The following is an 18,918-nucleotide window of genomic DNA, read 5'->3' as shown; positions in this document are numbered from 1 at the left end:
AGATCTTCCCTAATTACAGAGTTTATAGCTGATGGGGATGATACAAGCCTGGCCAAGCCTATTACACCTCAGAAGAAAAAGATGCTACCTCATGGCTAAGGGACTGCGATCGCTTTGTCTCTTCTGAACACGATGTGTGTCTCAGAGAGTGGGAGTAGGAATAGGTGGAGGATCAGACATTTATGTGAAACAAACCTGGACCGAAATGGCCTTTCACAAGTTTGACCGTATTTCAGTCTTCTGGTTTGTACCATTCTCTGACAGCGCAAATTACTGATGTACCCATCCAGGTCTTTTCTGAAAGGCAGCATCACCAAAAGAAGTTACAGACAGAAAGATAGTTTAAGCATCTCCTTGCTAAATGCAAGGGGAACTTACCTAGCTGGTGAGTTGTCAGTGTCTTTGATAACTGTCCTTCCTAGTCAGGCCAAACAGGTAATTCCTAGCTAACAGTCATGAAAGGATAGAGAAGTGCATGGTCAAGGAAGAGATTTTTAAATTAGTATTTCTCTCTGTTTCTCCAACCCTTTCATTTGGGATTTGTTCATTTAGTTACGCTGTGTGCATATTTCTCTGCAGATAGTATGTGATAAGCAGTTGTACTGGTTTTATCAAGAATTGACGTTCTTTCTTTTGTCTTTCTGTTTTCTTGGGTTTTTCTCCTGTCGTCTTTTCATCCTTCCAGGGGGAAATATATGTAGAGCTGATGAATTTTTGTGCAACAATTCCCTCTGCAAACTACATTTTTGGGTTTGTGATGGCGAGGATGACTGCGGAGACAACTCTGATGAAGTTGCTGAAATGTGTGGTATGATGATATGTTTTTCAGGGCTTTTCATGTAGGAAATGACATGTGACAAATATATATAAGGACATATGCATCTAAGTTTATTTTTAGAAGATTAGCTTGAAATGTGGAATGTAGTTTTCTACATGCTACTCATGTAATTTTGGATATTTGTGAGAAAATAATCTTTTTGTAAGAAATGCACAGATGGGAAAAAGTTACTTCTACATTGAAATATTGATGATCATTAATTTTCCTACTTCCTTTGGTTTATTTCTGTCATATTTACTGATTCTCAAAAAGAAGTGCAATTACCCTTATCACACAAAATAATTTCATTCCCTAAAAGAACTTATACTGTAAACGTTGTTGAAGTGTTATTCCATTAGGTACCAGAAGTTAAAATCAAGTACCATTCATATGTCAAGTGTGTTCCCATGCCTGCGTATTGCTTTGATAAGGAGACGTTAAAGAAGGTTCAAGAATACTAGCTGGGTAATAGCTGATTCTTTTTTTTAATATACAGTAAAGTTTCCATGTCCTCCAACAAGGCCATACAGATGTAGAAACAACAGGGTTTGTCTGCGACCTGAGCAGATTTGCAATGAGGTTGATGACTGTGGTGATAACTCGGATGAAGATCACTGCGGTAGGTGACATTACCTTTCAAGGCATTCAGATCAAAGAAAACAACTTGAAGGCAAACTTTGTTACAGAGATCTGCTTGTCCTTCAGTAAAGCTTAACTGGAGGTTAGTAGATCAGAATTTGAAACTGAAAGAAATTAAGCCTGAAATAATTTCCAGTTGCTTAATGCTTCATGGTCATTCCCATTTGTATGTGTCTAAAATAATCTAAGAATCTTAAATACTGTTTTTTTTTTTCTCTTATTAATTTGTAATTATATAGATAAAATCACTTACAAAGCAAGACCATGTAAAAAAGATGAGTTTGCTTGTAATGATAAGAAATGTATTCCAATGGAGCTACAGTGCGATTGGTTTGATGACTGTGGAGATGGTTCAGATGAGCAAGACTGCAAAATAAGTGAGTTTGGCTGACAAGATATGTTTTTGTGATTGTAGCAGAAAAGAAATAATTAACTGAGACTTTCATCCATGCAAAACCTACTCAACAACACAGAAGTTAATTAAACTTAAAGTTAATTTTTTAGTTAAAAAAAAAAAAGAGTTAATTCTATTTGACATACCACAAGAGGAAGGCAAATTTTATAGCAATTCAGGTTGTATTACTCTTTAGAGTAGCTCTTGGATTTTTAAGTAGTTCAACTGTAAGCTGATTGCAATTTATTTCATATTTGCAACAAGATAAATTTTAGTACTAAATTCTTGATGTGAAATGAAGTATCTCGATTAAATACTGTAAATTCATATGCACATGTAGGTAAATACTGTAATGTCGTATATTTGTACCTGATACTCTTTTAAGAAAAAGATAAATTTGTTATTTATTGCTATTTTACATCTCATTTTTAACAGTTTAAACAAATCTATCAGTGTTCTTTTATACATTTTATTTATCTTTAGGCGTCGCTGAATATACGTGTGAAGATAATGTGAATCCTTGTGGAGATGATGCATACTGTAATCAAACAAAAACATCCCTACTGTGTCAGTGTAAACCTGGATTTCAGAGAAACAAGAGGAACAGGCAATGCGAAGGTACGGATCTTTTCCATCACCCCTTGCTGTAAAGTATTAAAAGTCAACTGCGTAGTCAATGTTCTATGCTGGAGAAGGAGATACATATCACATACTTTTTTCCGCAGAGTAAAAACTGTTTCATAGCTATGGGATTAAGAAATCAAGAAAAGAAACTGAAAGGATTTACAGGATGTAGATTTATGCATTCTACCTGGAGAGGTTATCAAAGATTAACATTGGTTGTGAATGTCGAAAGGTTCAGGTCAGACCATTAAATGATTTTATAATTTAAGGGGTAAATGGGTGATTTAAGGTCTAGTAGATTATTTAACTGAGCAATTGAGATTGGTGTTTAAGTTGGTATATTCAAATATTTTGAGATGCCTAAAATGATGAAGATGCATAAAACTGAAGGTGGAAATTAAAATAAACAGATTGAAAGTAAAATACCTTAGAAAACGTAGTCTTAATATATATGATGCCACATTGGTCAGAAAAAAAGACAGAGTTGTTATAATGAAAAAGTTCATCAAAAGGATAAGATAAATCTACCTTCCCAAAGAAGGTAGATTTCATTTTCTTACTGGTGAGCAGTAACTTACGGAAAAAGTGGAGGTCACCTCAGTGGGACTATCAAAGTGAACAGCTACTTGCATACAAAAACTTCATTGTTTGGCCCTTAAGAAAAAGGTACGCGCAGGAGGTTTTCCAGTAAGGGGTGAACATGTGCTTTTGACTGTAACAGAGATAGGTATGTTGGAGATAACTGTAACAGACATTTTCATTCTCGAAGTTGATTTCAAGCTTTAATGATAGTAGGTTGATATAAGAAGGATGGAGAAATAATATAAAATATCTTTCTGAGATATGTTGATTGCAGCAGAAATAGCATTAGTGATAATTGCAGAAGGCTTGCTTTTACTGTTGCAAGATACAGCAATGCTTATGAGTTCCTTTTGTTTATCTGCATTGTTCCATGATGTTCCGTACATGTTAAATAATAGTGTGTTAAACTATAGGTATATAAATTACAATTCTTTTCCTCATAGATATCAATGAGTGTATGGTATTTGGTGCCTGCTCCCAACACTGCAGTAATATTAAGGGGTCATACAAATGTGCATGCGAGAAAAATTATAAGGAGAGGAATAACAGTTGCATAGCAAAAGGTAAGGCAGTAAAAATCAAAATAGATTGACGGTACTAAATCATTTGTTATGTACATGGTTGGTAACACTAATGTGTTGCATATACAATTTATTTTTAGATAAATATTTCTTGAATAGTGCACAGAAATAAGTCTCTAAACCACTCAGATTTACCTTTGATTTCAGTAAGCGGTAAATTCTTATCAATTCCATGTAAATGAACATACTTAATGTGAAAGTCCATTTCCAACTCCAGCTTTCTCTGTTTACAAAAAGATACACACAAATAAGAAAAACAGAGATTATATATTAGCAAGCATATAAGCATTCTGATGAAGCTTTAGAAGCTTCAGAGAAGAATCAACTCTCATAGAAACATGTTTTAGAACTTTAGGAATAAGTTAAGTAGTATTTGGAGTTACACGTTTTGCTTTGTCTTGTTGAGAAATCTTATATAAGTCATTTAAGTGGGGGTTTTCTAAGTATAGGCACCTAAGAATATACTCCTCATATAAATCAGCTGGCTAGGTCATGGTACAGTGAAGGTAAAGAAATATGCACACATAGATGTTATTTCTGTCTTTCATAAGGCAGAGGTATTGCCGAAAATGGAGGTAATAGTTAAGTCTGGGTATTAACTAACTTTTAAATCATTCTAGAAATGAAACAAGCAATAATCCAGCTGCCTGAGTGAAGTTAACATAATCTTTATGGATCCGTATCTGAATAACTGAAAGTACGATCCTAACATCTCACCTGCAATTCAGTGAGATTTTGGTGTGAATTTGACTTACACCTACACTTGGAGTCTTCAGCGCAGCACCAGTGTTGAAGTTACAAGGTGTGGCTCCTTATGCACCTCTGTGCACATCTGGTGCACAGCTATGAGCAGTACCTGAGCTGAACCATACGGCCAGTAAGCACATGTTGTGGACGTTCATCCTAGAACCATAACAGACTGCATCGTGTTAATTCCAGGTCTTCCTTCTTTGCAGCACACCAGCCAGCAATGTAGGTACACCAATGCAGGGTAGCTAGATGGTGATAGTCAGGTATCTTACATGCTTCGTTCACATTTTCTTGAAGTAAGCTTATCATGGGAAGATCATATTAATGAGTCACTAGTGATTTCCTCTATACGTAACATGGACTCTCTCAAGATTTAGTATCATTACCTATTACTGAAGCAGCAGTCGGATTATGACATGGGAACAAACAAGGCTACTAATTGTGGATAGTGGCTTGTTATTAAAGAAACACAGACAGAAATCTGAGGGCTTATAATTTAAAAATCTGGAAATCATTATCCTACATCTGAATTTTTCACAAGCTTCATTTCATTTCCATTGTAATACAGTTAATGGTTCCCTCTTCCCCTCATTGATACTTGCTTTAATGGAGCTCCTCTGCTTGTATTTAGCAGGAGTGAGGGAACAAATGATTTTTGCTATTTCATAGCCTTAGGTGTCACAACGTGAGCTTGGAGAGCATTGAAGTAATATGTATTGGTATCAGAGTATGAAGAGTTGAAGGTATTGCCCAGAGTGTGAGTGTTTTTGCAGTCTTCAACCATCAGAAAATAATTTTAACATAAAAAAAAAATCAGATAAGCACCAAAAAGCTACTTGAGTGAAAAACACTGATTTTGCATTAGTTGACATTTACCTTATTTTTGTTTCATTATAATAACCCCTAGGCTCTGAAGATCAAGTTCTCTATGTTGCTAATGACACTGACATCCTGGGTTTTGCATATCCATTCAACTACAGTGATGTTCATCAGCAAATATCACATATAGAACATAATTCAAGGATAACTGGAATGGATGCATATTTTCAAGGGGACATGATTGTTTGGAGTACTCAGTTTAATCCAGGAGGGATTTTCTACAGAAAACTTCATGACAGAGAGCGAAGGCAAAGTAACAGTGGCTTGATAGTAAGTGATCAAAATCAAAGATTACATGATACAAATTTCTTTCTATATACTTCTCTATTCTAATTGTCTATAACGTGCTGGTTTAGTAAATTAAAACTTCTATTTGATAATGATTTTATTCAAATGGTATGTAGGTGTACTAATGCCTTTCCATTCAAGACTCTGACAGACTTGGTTGAGTCTCTAAGAGATCAAAACTGCAGTATTTAAAAAGGTTTTCTATAGAGAAATAACCAGTATATTAGAGGCTTGGAAAAACTGTATACCATGACGATGTTTTATTTTAAGAGGGAAAAGAAAATATAATAGACATATATAAGCAACACGTGGTTTAAAGAAAGGCATGAATTTCAAATACATGGAAAACAGAAAGTGTAGATAGGTCAAAGACATTCCCAATTTCCATAATGACCAGGTAAACAATAATATTAGCAAGGCTATGACCAAGATTTAAAGATTAGAACAGTAAATATTTATTCCTTTATATGTTGAATTGCATAGTATCTTCTTTTGAATAAACATAAATGTAATTTTGCACTTTACAACAGAAGTGTGGTTTTTTATAAACTAGGGTAATTTCAAGTGGTCTTTACTTGAAAATCAAATAAATGCAGATTGATACTCATTTTGCCTAATAGATTTCTACAAAATTCTCAAGGAAATGTTAGTGCTGAACTGAAGATAACAATGTGATCTTTATATTGGTGTTTCTATAATGCTGTAAATTTAGATATTTTTTTTTAATTTTTTTTTTTTTCTACTTTTTATTAAATGTGATGGCCGAGGAGCGTTTTTAAATTTGCTTGGCCAGTAATAAATCAGGTTAGAAATAACACCTGTCTGGCTGTTTCCTTAAACTTAGGAGAGGTAACAGGGATGATCTTGCATCACATGAATGCTTTTATATACCCAGTAGAATAAACAGCAGTAGCAACAGTACACTAATCTTTCATCTATCATTCAGCTCTTACACATCTCAAACCACTTCTAAGTACCTTTCATCCAAGGATACTTCCTTTGCAAACGAATGACATTCCTGACCTTTGATGCCAGCAGGGCAAAAAGCCTGGGGATGTAGACACCAATGGACATGAAAATACCTGGTGTCTGTGATGGCATAGATATGGGAAGAGTGGTTAAAAACCAACACTTCCATCTGCCCAGCAGAACACAGTCTAGATTTTGTTGACAGAAAGTGTATGTAAAGTAGATCTAAAGTAGAAAATTATCCCTAGTATTTCTGGGAGGTCACGTATGTCATCTGAGTTTTGGGGAAGGATACTTTGAGAACCTAAGTATGTATTCAAGATGTGGAGTAATTCTACTGTGGCATTTTTCTCATTTAAGTACGGCAAATACCTGTGCCTAAGAAATCCTGATAGACACATCTCTGTATTGAGTTCATTATTAGAAAATAACGAACTTCTAAAGTCTTGTGAAATTAAAAGGGGGGGGGGGGGTGTTATTTATTTATTTTATTTCTTTTTGATTGATATGCAGATGCCTTCTGTAAACATAAGTGTAGTCTGCTGACCCACAGCCTCTCTAATTGATCTACACTTTCTTACAGGTCCATAAACCTGAACATAAGCTTCCTTGAGACTTCTTCATAGGCCAGGGATTGAAATTTTCATAGCTGATTTGCCATTGTCTCATGGTTTAAACTAATAAAGATAAAATGTTCTTAGAATTAATATTATTTTTCTGAAGTACTGAAATATTTTTTGCTTTTCATATCTCTGTTTCACTGTTATGCCAGAATACTTTCTAGTCACTTCCTCTTAATTCAAAATTATTGAAAATATTATGTTTTTCTTTATACACCATTTTCCCCTAACTCTTCAGTGCAGGTAGGTGCTCATGAAGATGCTTGATGCAAGCCATACAAAGCTTTTTTACAAATCTGTATGTGGAAAATGCACACACTGTGTCTGAATATATCTTGGACACATTTCATTTATTCTGTGAAGCATTTACTTCTCATTGTGCTAAACTATTCAGAATATTTTCCCAGCGTTATGTTGCTAATACTCAAATATTATTGCCTTATATATAACTGATCACTAGGTTAATTGGTTTTATAGTGTTGCTTTAATATTGTCACTTAAATTTGGTTTTGAAAAGCGTGAGAATTCCTTAATTTTAACCCAAGTTTTTTAATGGATAAGTTTTCAAAGGTTACATTACAACTTTTATATCTAGACTTTGATATGTAAATCAGGACAGTAAACTTGAACAAAGTCACCTGCATTTTCAGGTAATTACATTAATGCAAAAATCCATCTCAACTGAAATTGCTCCATGGAATTAGCATATCAAGAGCCTTTCTCAGAGAATAGCTTTAAGTATCTCTTGTATTTTTCTGTGAAAAGGGATTTAAGCTTGGTATAAATTGAAGCATTAAAGGAAATCGTAAATATCAGCTCTTCAGAGTTTATTGACAGATGCAGGAGAGGATTGTATTCCAGTCAAGTTAAGACAGTATAAGTGAACTGGTGATAACTGGTGCAGCTGTTTACTGGCGTAATTCTTGGAGAGAGATGTATAAGTTATCTGAGGTGAATATTCAACAGAGTAACTTGCCACTTAAACTCAAGTGATGTTTTTCATGGAAGAGGACACAAAGCTGAACATTAGAATAATTATGCCACATAATAGGAAGAAAAACATAGGTTTTGTAATGCATCCAGTCAGTATATTAGCACCTTGCTCCAGCCCGTCTGTTCCGAGAGCTTAACAAGGACCCTTAATCACCCTTGTCATATATCCATACATATACTCCCAACGTTTGCCCCAAGGCCCAATGAAACTCAGTGCATCACTGTGAATGGAAACAGTTTCTAGACTGTTTTCTCTAAATAGCATTAATTGTTGGTTTTACCTTAAAGCTATAGCTCTGTATGGATGAAGTTTATGTACTTAGGAGACCCTCTCTTTCTGGAAACAGCTGGTTGGGATGTTTAAATGATCCTACTTATGTAACACAAATGGTGGTTTGGTGAACCATTGCACCTACTGGCCTGCTCATCTGCTGAGGAAAATTTTCTGTTTTGACGAGTAAAAGTCTGAAAGTTTTCTAATATTACTGCTTCTCATTTATTTTTACTGTTCTAATAATATATCATCAGATAATGTATTATTTCTAATGAAGATATTTTAAGCAACAGTAAATCATTAGCTTACTTTATTCCACAGCAATGCCATACCAAAAACATCTGTAAAGTAAATACAGAAAACATTGCTTCGCAGGTGCTTATGATATCAACTGGATTTGTAATTTAGTTTTCCTGTGTTAAAATGCTAAGCATTGCAAGGTGATGGGTTCCTGCTGCATGCGTGACATATTTTCTTCAGTCAAACTCAACTTCAGGGGCTGAAAATTTTTCTGTAATCTACCATTATATCAAAATGGTTTCCAAATCCAAGCTGTTACTGCAGCTTCTTTTTTTTCTTTGTTTTTCCTTTTTTTTTTTTTTTCCTTAATTCTTTAACTTTAAAACAGATTTTAAGATAGGCAGCAGTTCTAATCAAAAGTCGTCAAGCTGACATGGACTGTACTTGTGCAGAGACTACCATACTATAAAAGGCGATTAGGCTTCACACCCTAATTTTTCTAATAAGTTGTAGTATGTTATATTTAGCATCAAAGTGGGCTTAAATAACTGTAGAAAATACTAATGTGATTTTGTTCCTGTATTTTCATCCTTATTCTGTATGCAAAATCATTCCTCAACATTAACATAATCCAAATAAGCTATTAGGTAAAAGCTCATTTACAGTAAGTAATTTTCCTAGACAATATGAGAAGATGCATAAGACATCAGAAATATGATGTAGCTAGGCTGAAACTTAATGAACACAACTGAGAATTACACAGCCATAGCATTAGCTACTGGGTTTTATTCTTTTTTTTTTTAGTCTCTCACACCAGATGGCTGCTTTCCATTTCTTCTGGTTATCTCCTTGTTCATTAGATCTTTAATATGCACCCCAGCATTACTGGAGTTTCACTTCTTCTCTGTAGTTGAGAAGAATGAGAAAGGGTCAGTGTTAGTAAGCAACCCAACCTTGTTGCGGAATCTTTTTAGGACGTCCTTTTGTCTCATCTGCTTCTACTACCAGCTTTTTGGGAACCGTCTCTCACTCTGCATGGTAACTCCCATCATGTGCTTACCAGGTTCCAAAAAAAGCAGTCTTACCGTAAACGGTGGTTCTTGAACGGTCTAAAGAAAGGCAAAGGGCTGCGCTGTCCATGATAGCTGCTCTCCTTTTGAAAGAATATTTGGTTCCAGCCTTGCAGGCCAGTGCTATTAACCCTTGCAGTCTCCAAAGCAGTAACTGGAGATCTCCAGGTATGAGAGGCTTCTTGACACTGAATATTACCCAGAATTAAAAGGAGTTTGGATTAAAAATACAATGACGCTTATCTGCAAATACCCACATTTTGGGGTATCTTGTCCTTTATGTGAATGTTACTTGGATAATGTAAGAAAGAAAAAAAAGAGGTTGTTGCATGGAAATGCCATGTTTCTTGAAAAAACAGTTTATTTTTGTGGTATTTCTGGAAGCATATACTGCCAGTATCATCATTTCATAACAAAGAATTATAATACATTATTTTGTTTAACTTTAAAAAAAAAATGACTGTGACCCTGTTTTTAAAGAAATACTGTTTTGTAAATGCAGTGATTGATTTTGCTGCTTTAATATTCATCTGAATAGAAAGTCAGGGTTCTGTATATCTTTAGAACATGCATTCTATGACATTTTTGCAGAATTAAAGGTTTATGAACAATGAACTATCTAAATTCACCCTTGCAGTCCTATTATTTCACCTTGAGAATGAAATGACCTTTATTTTATGATGAAAATAGTCTACAAATGTCTTGTGGTATTAGGGAACTCTGACACCTGAGGAAAACAAGTTACTTTAGGATTTTCTTTCCTGATTTTTAGTTATGTAGTTTAGTAGCATTCCATTGCTGCATTTGTCAAGGCATAGACATTTTTTGTTCATAATTTAACTTGATGCCATTATAGGTAAACAGACAAACAATTGCATATGTATTTAGCTCATGCAGGTCTTGATTTTTTTATGATATGCTGCATTCATGTTAGAAATAGTTGGGTAGTCCCGTTTTCCAGATTTTACTCCTCTCTGCAGGAATTCTAGCAAACTTTAGAGAAACTTGTTCATATGTATCTCCTTTTTGCAATATGAACTTCTATCCTTAGGACCATTTTTTAGGATCTAGGCCTTAATGATAACTGTGAAATCATGGCAGCGATACTACAGTTTATAATTTTAAAGTAATAATCAGTCAAGCCTCTTTTACATGTGAAGCTGAATATTGCACTAACTCTAGTTTTAATCAGTGGTGGAAAACAGGAAGAGTTAGCAGCAAGGGAAGAGAAACATTTTAAAAAAATCCTTACAATCGCATACTAGTATTGGTCAGAATACTGAGGTAATTTATGCAGTTTTCTAAATGCAGTGGTGTTATTTATCCTTGGCAGACTGCTGAGCAGCCATACCTCAGGATGGTCTCAGGCACCGTTTTCACTGAGGGCTTTGGAACAGGGCATCATACCATAGTTCTGCATGGAGTATAATAGCTGTATAATCTTAATTCTTCCTTTTCCTATCCTTTTGAATTACAGTATGTAACATTTATTTGCTTCAGTATCAATATTTTAAGTAGTTCATGCCTATGTGCCTTTTTCTTAACGTAGGTAGACTTAGACTTGAGCAAACAGTTTTGAACCATTGACTTGTTCTTCTGCATTGAATAGAATTGTCAGCAGATCACTTAAAGGTTATCTCCTACAGGTGGAATTTACATCTTTCCAATGTGATGTTTTTAAATATTTCACCATATTAAAGGTAAAAGTTACTTAACTGTAAAAAGTTTCATAAATCTGTGACTATGCAGCTGCTGTGAAAGATCATTTCCATAAATCTGACTTTAACATCTGTTCCTTTTAGTGTCCAGAATTCAAAAGACCTAGGGGCATTGCTGTTGACTGGGTTGCTGGGAATATTTACTGGACTGATCATTCCAGAATGCATTGGTTCAGCTACTATACAACTCATTGGACTAGTCTGAGATACTCCATCAATGTAGGTCAATTGAATGGACCTAACTGTACAAGACTCCTTACGAGCATGGCAGGAGAACCATATGCAATTGCTGTAAATCCTAAAAAGGGGTATGTATGTTTTAACATTACTCTGTTTTGGTAATTCAAACAAAAATGCAAAGTAGAGTAAGAGAAATAAAATGATGTCTACAAACGTCTAAACTTTTCCAAGTCATTTACTTAACTTACCTGTTTGTAAATCAGGATGAGGTATCTCCCATGTTTCAGGTAGGTAGAAAGGCTCATAAGAATTTAATACCAGTGAAGTGTTCTGAGGTTCTGTATAGTTATCCAGCTTATTTTTTATGTTTAATACTTTTAGGATGATGTACTGGACAGTTATTGGGGATCGCTCTCACATAGAGGAATCATCTATGGATGGGACTCTGAGAAGGATATTGGTTCAAAAGAATTTACAAAGACCTACAGGTATACAGCTTATCTGTTTTGCCTCATTACATGGCACTTGCTAACTCAGTGTAGATTTGTTGGCTGAATTCCAGTTTCTCAGCACAAAAAAACCCTGATACTTTTTAAAATATGTGTTAAAATATGTATGTATTAATGTGCAGTTACTAATCAAATTCTTAGTTCTGTTTTCAAATGATACGTCTTGATATGACTTAAACTTTTATAACAAAGCAGTACCAAAGGACTATATATAATCAGTTAAAAAATGATTTGTTCAATAACACTGAACAAGCAAAATCAATTAAAGGAACGCCAGTTAGTGGTGAGACACATTTTTTAAGAGTGCATATGAAATCTCTCAGCCTGTTGCAGTTACTTCCCTGAATACACTGCAAAATAGTATAAAACAAGGTTTAGGTATTCAAAGAAGCAACAACCTAACGGGAGTTTTACAGAAGTATTTTGAAGCTTGACAGTAGGTGTTGAGATCTTGGGAATTACCATTAAGACTCCATTGGCAGGATAAAAGTAATTTTTATGACAAAGTAAATGATAAATCCAGAATGAAATGTGTCTCTCTTAAATAGCAGCATCCTGTCTTGAAACCATAAATGATTTGTTCATGACCCATTTTCACATGCAATATTTGATGTTTCTCCAGGCTTACAATGATAATTTGTTATTATTGCATTGCAAATTAGGGGTTGTCCAACTTTGGTACGCATATCTATTGAAACATAGGCTTCTTTCAAGAGGATGCTATCTGAATATCTAAGCATCTCAGAAGCTGCCGTTATCACAGTAACAAGTAATAATATTTTAAAAGACTGTTAAGTCCCATGTTACGGTGGCCTTATGGTGTTGCAGAGGCAAATTACACTCATCCCTTAAAGGAAACACTTTTTCTTTATTGACATGATTAGATTGAAATATAGCAACTTAAGAAGTTACATATGTGATAAGGAGAGCTTTGAGAGAGGAGAGGGAGCTTATGCTCCTTAGGTAAGTAAGAAGCGCAATAGTAATAATAATAAAAAATACATAGTCAATAGTAATTTAGTAAGAAGCTTCTGATTATTCAGACTAAAAGACAACAGTATTTTATATTTATCCGAGTTGTTATGTATTCTTTGCTGAACTACTTATATAAAACATTGTAAACATATCAGATATACAAATCATTAGGTTTAGTTCTAATTGCTGGAATTGTGCTTTTTTTGTCTCTCGTTATCAGTCTGGTTGATTGCCAAGGTTATGTCCTACAGAGCCAGTCACCACTTCCTTGGCCATTAAAGGGCATTTACCCCCTCCCCCCCCCCCCTTTTTTTTTTGGGCCATCAGTATTGGATTAGTGAACGTATTGAATTTTGTAGGTAGTAATGGTGTCAAACCTATCGGAAAATGCAGGTATTTACTTCTTCCCTGACTGGAAGCAGAACTGCAAGAGCTTTTCTTCATAAAATTTTCCTTGATATATTTTATATAGAATAGTTTCATATAAACATTTAACCAGACCTCTGTCTCCTTACAAGGATGAATAAAATGAAAATTAAGAAAATTAGCAGAATTACCAAAAACGAGCAGACTTTGCAAAGAGGGAATTTCAGAAATGCCTTGCCACAGTATTGCATATTGTACCTACTTTCTGCAAACACTTTTGTGGCATCCTTCTGTGCTTTTCTTCCTTTACTTCATGGTAGAAAGCAGACATTTATGGAGTCTTTTAATTTTTTGTCAGATATTTCACACAGATCCTTGTCTTTGTAGAGGGAATGCAAAGAAAGACTCCAAGCCTTTAATATTTCCTCCCAAATGAGACTTTACTACTATTGTTTAGATGAAGTTTAAGATTTTACTAAACATCTGTGTTCCACTGCCTTAAATTTATTACTAAATATGCCTGTCCTATTTCAAGTAAGAGAGAGTGAGAGTTTGAGCATTTGGGCTTGACTTCACAGGATTTACATGAAAATTACTATCACAGGAGTGCTATATGTATAAAACAAAAATAAGTACTTTTTTTACATTGTGTTATCTCTGATACTGTGAAAGATACATTGACAATGTTATTCATTTATTATTTGATATTTAAATATTCTTATTAAAATGCAAAGAATAATTTAAAGCTGGAGAGTGGGGACTGCTTCTAAACTATTCCCCCTTACAGGTACCATGTATCACGCAGAGCTGACACATTGTGATTATCTTTTACCAGAAATGATTCTCTTTAGCTGTACGCCTGAACACCAGTGTTTCTTTTAAAGAGGGTTTTTTTAATGGAGTTGCAAATGTAAACATATTTCACAGTTCTATGCGTCAGACTTCCTCCACTTCCTCTCATCTATCTGTAGCTGCTTAATTTATGACCTTAAGAGGAGAATTTCTGCTGTTATGTATAATTTCTTTTGATGTATTTTTTTCTGGCTTACCTACTTACATAAATAGGAAGAAAAATACTTTTTCCCATTCTTATTAAAAATACACTACAACTTCAAAAGCTCAGAATTAAATTATTTTATGGTTCAAATATTTTTTTCAGGCTGAAGCTTTTGACATGACCTACAGTGGCATATTAATCATTTAATCATCCTCTATGAAACATGGACTGCTTGATTTAACTATTTAGTTATTGCCTAGAGGCTGGGTAGTCACAATGTTATCTATCTTTTATTATCATTTGTGCTCTCAGTCATTCACTCTTGTGCTTTCTTTTCATATATTTGCGAATATATACATCTGTCAATATTGCTGTTTAACTCTTGCAGCACTAATGTAATTAAAATAATCTGATGTTTGATTCTGTAATAATTACTGCATGTGAATTATTGGTGATAAAAAAAGAACACAATTATATACCTGTGAAAACAGGACAGGTTAGGAAGACTCTATGAAATCTGAATGCCTTGTTTTTAACGCGTGGTCACACTGGTGCTACTGCTTAGAAATCTATTGACATAATAGATTTTTTGTTGGCAGAGCAAATTACAGGATTAGATTCTATATTTAATTCCCACCTGGTATACATCACTGCCTGCTGAGGATAATGGGTTTGAAAAGGTACTGACCTTGGAAGAGTAAGTTAAAGAAAGTAAAAAACCATGGTTGCCTTAAGGGGAAGGTTTAAGCAGACGTGTTATATTTTATTCTCCTTGGTTTCCAGTCATGTTTTTTCATTGTCACCATAGTTTGTGTTCACAAGAATACGAACGATATAAAAATGCACAGTTACATAAAAATATTAATTTTTTTTTTCAGGTTTTATATGGCTATTTGAACTTTATTTTCTTTGTAGGTCTCGTAGTTGATCAGTTCAGTCAGCGTTTGTTCTGGGCTGATTTTGAATTATCTGTTATTGGCAGCGTTCTTTTTGATGGTTCCGATTCAGTTGTGTCTGTGAGCACTAAACAAGGTATGGAGACCTTTTATATAACATGATTTCTATTTTATATTTTTTGGCTGAAGTTCCACTATTCAGAGAGACTGTGTAAGCAAAAAGCAGTGATTATTAAGTAATATTCCTTGCTTTTTTTAGAGAATACTTCAGATATTATCTAAACAAACAGATATTTAAGATAAGATAATTTTAGCTTTAAGATAATCTGATAAAGTTACTTTAGGGGAACAAAGATTCGGTGATATGTGCAAATCTCCAAGTTTGTTATCCAACCATTAGCTTCGGTATTATCAAATAGCATTGTGATTAATATTTATGCTTGGTCTCACTTGGACTTACATAGCAACAGGAGCACCTTGACTAGTTAGAAATTAGAGCTGTCTGCATTGCACAGGAATTGTATAGTTTGTAGAACAGTTGACCTGAATCAGTTCTGGGAAAAATAATGGGTTTGGCTTTCAGGTCAGTAAGTAATCACAGAATTCTGCTAAAAGAATGTGAATGAGGAAAGTTCCTTTCATAAGAAAAGAGATCCTGGTTAAGCAAACTTTGTTTTTGTAGAATTGCATGTTGGCTTTTTAACAATTTGATAATATATGTCTCAATTTATGAAATTTGAGTAGAAAAAAGAGGAAACAGATTTTAAAAATTTAAAAATTTGCAAGCAGGCTTTTTGGGAGGATTGCTTAGTGGGCGGTTGGTAGTGGAGTTTCATCAGGATGATATTACATTTAGTGCTACTGTTTTAACCAATGATCTGGAAGTCAGCAGGGGGTTCTGGAAAATACTAGGAAAAATCTCCCATAATCCAAATTGAGCAGGACCAGATTTAAATAATCTTATTCTGGTTTAATAGCATTTTATTTCACAACTTGGATCAATATACATGGAAGTAGTCATCTCAAGAAGGATCCCTTTGAGTGTAGGGATCTGACTACAACCTCCTGCAACACTGAACCATGCCGTGCAGATGCCTGACGAGATCTCAAAGACAGTACCTCCTCCTCATAACTTCGCTTGCACCTCCTTTGGTTATAGCATTTCATGGTGTCTAGGCTGTAATCTGTCATAAAATACATACTTAGTGCTTGTGCTCAGTGCTTGTGACTGGTACGAAGACTGACAGCGTATCCTAGATTGCATTTTAATGTCTCTCAATAGTAATTTGTACTTTAAGAATAAATGTGAGGTTATTCTTCGAGGGAAAAAAAAGACACAACAGTGCTACAAAATCGAAGGCATGTAAGTTGCTGACTTTCAAAATATTTTATAGCATGGAAGGGCTACACTACGCTGTGCCAAACGCAGCAAATTTGGGGTTTATAAAGGGGAAAGTGGAATGTAGAGACTTTGTTGCTTCCATGCATAACATTTAATACTGAAATACAAGATCACTAAAGCAATGCCACCTTTTTTCTCCTGTTGACATTTGTAGTAACTATGGAAAAATTAGAGAAATAGAACCAAAGGAAAATTGGGGGAGTTTAGAAATTGCTTTGCAATGAGACTAAAAACTTCAACCCATTTAATGAAACAAGCATAAAATAATGAATTAGAATTCATAAATATTCTTATTGAAATAAAATACTGAGTACCAAGTATTGATAGAGTGGAAAAGCAGTAGGAACAAAAAAGGCTGATAGTTGACAATAAATAAATATGAGTGAAATGTAAAACCATTTTTACAGTAAATGGGTATAACAGTAGGAAAAAGGTATCACAAGGAATGATAGATTCTGTTTCTTTGTGGCTTCAAATCAAGAAGAGATGTATCTCTGGCAAAGAAGTTTTAGTCAGAAGCCATTGCCGTGTTACATGGGTAAATGTGTGAAATTCTACAGCCAGTTGTGCATAGGAAATCCAACTATCGGATCTAATCAGCACTCGCAGCTCTTAAAAATGAGGAATTGGTGGGGTCTTAACATTTTATTTTGCATTAATTTACTATGATTATGAATTAAAATAAGCGTATTATGAAAGCTAGCATTTCAAATATGTTAAGAAGGAGCTGAAGAAATGTTTTGTCAGAATTGTTTCTTTTATATACAACAAAATAATCTGTTTCTTCCTTGTCACATACTTCTAGTTAAAGTGTTATACCTAAGTATGTTCTAATTAGCTAGCTATTACTGTGGGGCTCCCCTGCTTTTCAATAATCAACCAGTTTCTGAGGCTGAATTGTGTTGAAAGCTAATACAAAGCTTGAGATTTTAGTTGCTTGTAGTATGGGAAGAGTTCCTTTTAAGAAGATTGCTTTTTTTAAAGGCAATCTTTGTGGGTACAAACCAAGCTGTCTGAATAATAATGTCTTTAGATGGTAATTGCAATAATGCAATTGAAGTTATTATTAAAACAGTTGTTTATTATTTGAATATGAATATGTGTATTTATTATTCATTTTTATTTAAGGTTTACTGCATCCACATAGAATTGACATTTTTGAGGATTACATATATGGAGCAGCTCCTAAAAACGGTGCATTTAGAGTACACAAATTTGGCAGGAGCCTTGTAGAATATCTAAGTGTGGATGTTGATAAAGCAAAAAGTGCCTTGATTTTTCACCGCTACAAACAAATGGACTGTGAGTAAGCATAATTACTTTAAACTCAATATTGAGCAAGTTCACCTCGGGGGGGGGGGGGGGAGGGGGGAGGCGGAATTAACTACGTTGTATAAGTATAAAACAGAGCCTGATTGTACAAACTGAAAATAGATTTAGTCATATTTCTTTATGTAAGTTTGATTTAGATTTTTTGATGCATTTTCTCTCATTTGAAAGGACATTGGACAAATGCTTGCCTTGTGTACCTGCTCTGTAAATGAAGTATAAAAAAATTAGAAGAGAGCTGAATATAAATACATCTAGCCACAACCAGATGAGGTGTTTTTACTGCATATTACCAATACAGTTTTTACTGTTTTTACTGGAATAAATTCTGTCCTGGTGTGAGTCTTGCACTGCCATTTGAGTGAGTGTGTTCACTGTCTTCAGGCTGTTGATATCCTGGAAACTGGAAGTGTATCAGAATATTTATATCTGATTATTTTTCCTAGGTCTAGAACACTCTAATTCTAAAAAAAAAAAAAAAAAAAAAAAAAAAAAAATCAACATTTTAAATATTTTTTTCTTTTTAAACAGTGCCTAATCCATGCTTGGACCTGACATGTGAATTCATTTGTTTACTCAACCCTTCTGGTGCAACATGTGCTTGTCCAGAAGGAAAATCATTGGTGAATGGAACATGCATTGATCAGAGCCTCTTGGGTAGGTATTGAAAACTTCATGAGAACCAGAAAATAAACAACTGGTCAGTTTTTGTCATTGCAAAAGTCTACGCTGCTTGCGAGTCAATATAGGCTTGTTTGTTGTTCAATATACATATTACTTATCTGAAATGGAAATGAAATATGAAGAAGGAAAATCCCTGATTCAA

At 34.4% G+C, this 18,918-nt stretch overlaps 1 protein-coding gene across 1 annotated transcript in view; it reads left to right on the top strand.

Moving 5' to 3' along the window:
• The window catches only part of LRP1B (LDL receptor related protein 1B), a gene marked incomplete at both ends in the record, with an annotated part of 755,097 nt that overhangs the window by 690,728 nt on the left and 45,451 nt on the right, over nt 1-18,918 (top strand). Inside the window, 11 exons of the mRNA XM_082312062.1 lie at nt 686-808; nt 1,314-1,436; nt 1,696-1,833; nt 2,334-2,468; nt 3,500-3,619; nt 5,295-5,536; nt 11,523-11,746; nt 12,000-12,106; nt 15,381-15,497; nt 17,892-18,065; nt 18,624-18,749. Of these exons, the coding sequence (XP_082168188.1) occupies nt 686-808; nt 1,314-1,436; nt 1,696-1,833; nt 2,334-2,468; nt 3,500-3,619; nt 5,295-5,536; nt 11,523-11,746; nt 12,000-12,106; nt 15,381-15,497; nt 17,892-18,065; nt 18,624-18,749 (1,629 nt within the window). The remainder of the gene's footprint in view (nt 1-685; nt 809-1,313; nt 1,437-1,695; nt 1,834-2,333; nt 2,469-3,499; nt 3,620-5,294; nt 5,537-11,522; nt 11,747-11,999; nt 12,107-15,380; nt 15,498-17,891; nt 18,066-18,623; nt 18,750-18,918) is intronic.

The sequence above is a fragment of the Platalea leucorodia genome (genome assembly GCF_965183815.1).
Source record: "Platalea leucorodia genome assembly, chromosome: 5".
NCBI classification, from domain to species: domain Eukaryota; kingdom Metazoa; phylum Chordata; class Aves; order Pelecaniformes; family Threskiornithidae; genus Platalea; species Platalea leucorodia.
Note: the sequence above shows the minus strand (reverse complement) of the source record. Positions and strands in the feature narration are given on the sequence as shown.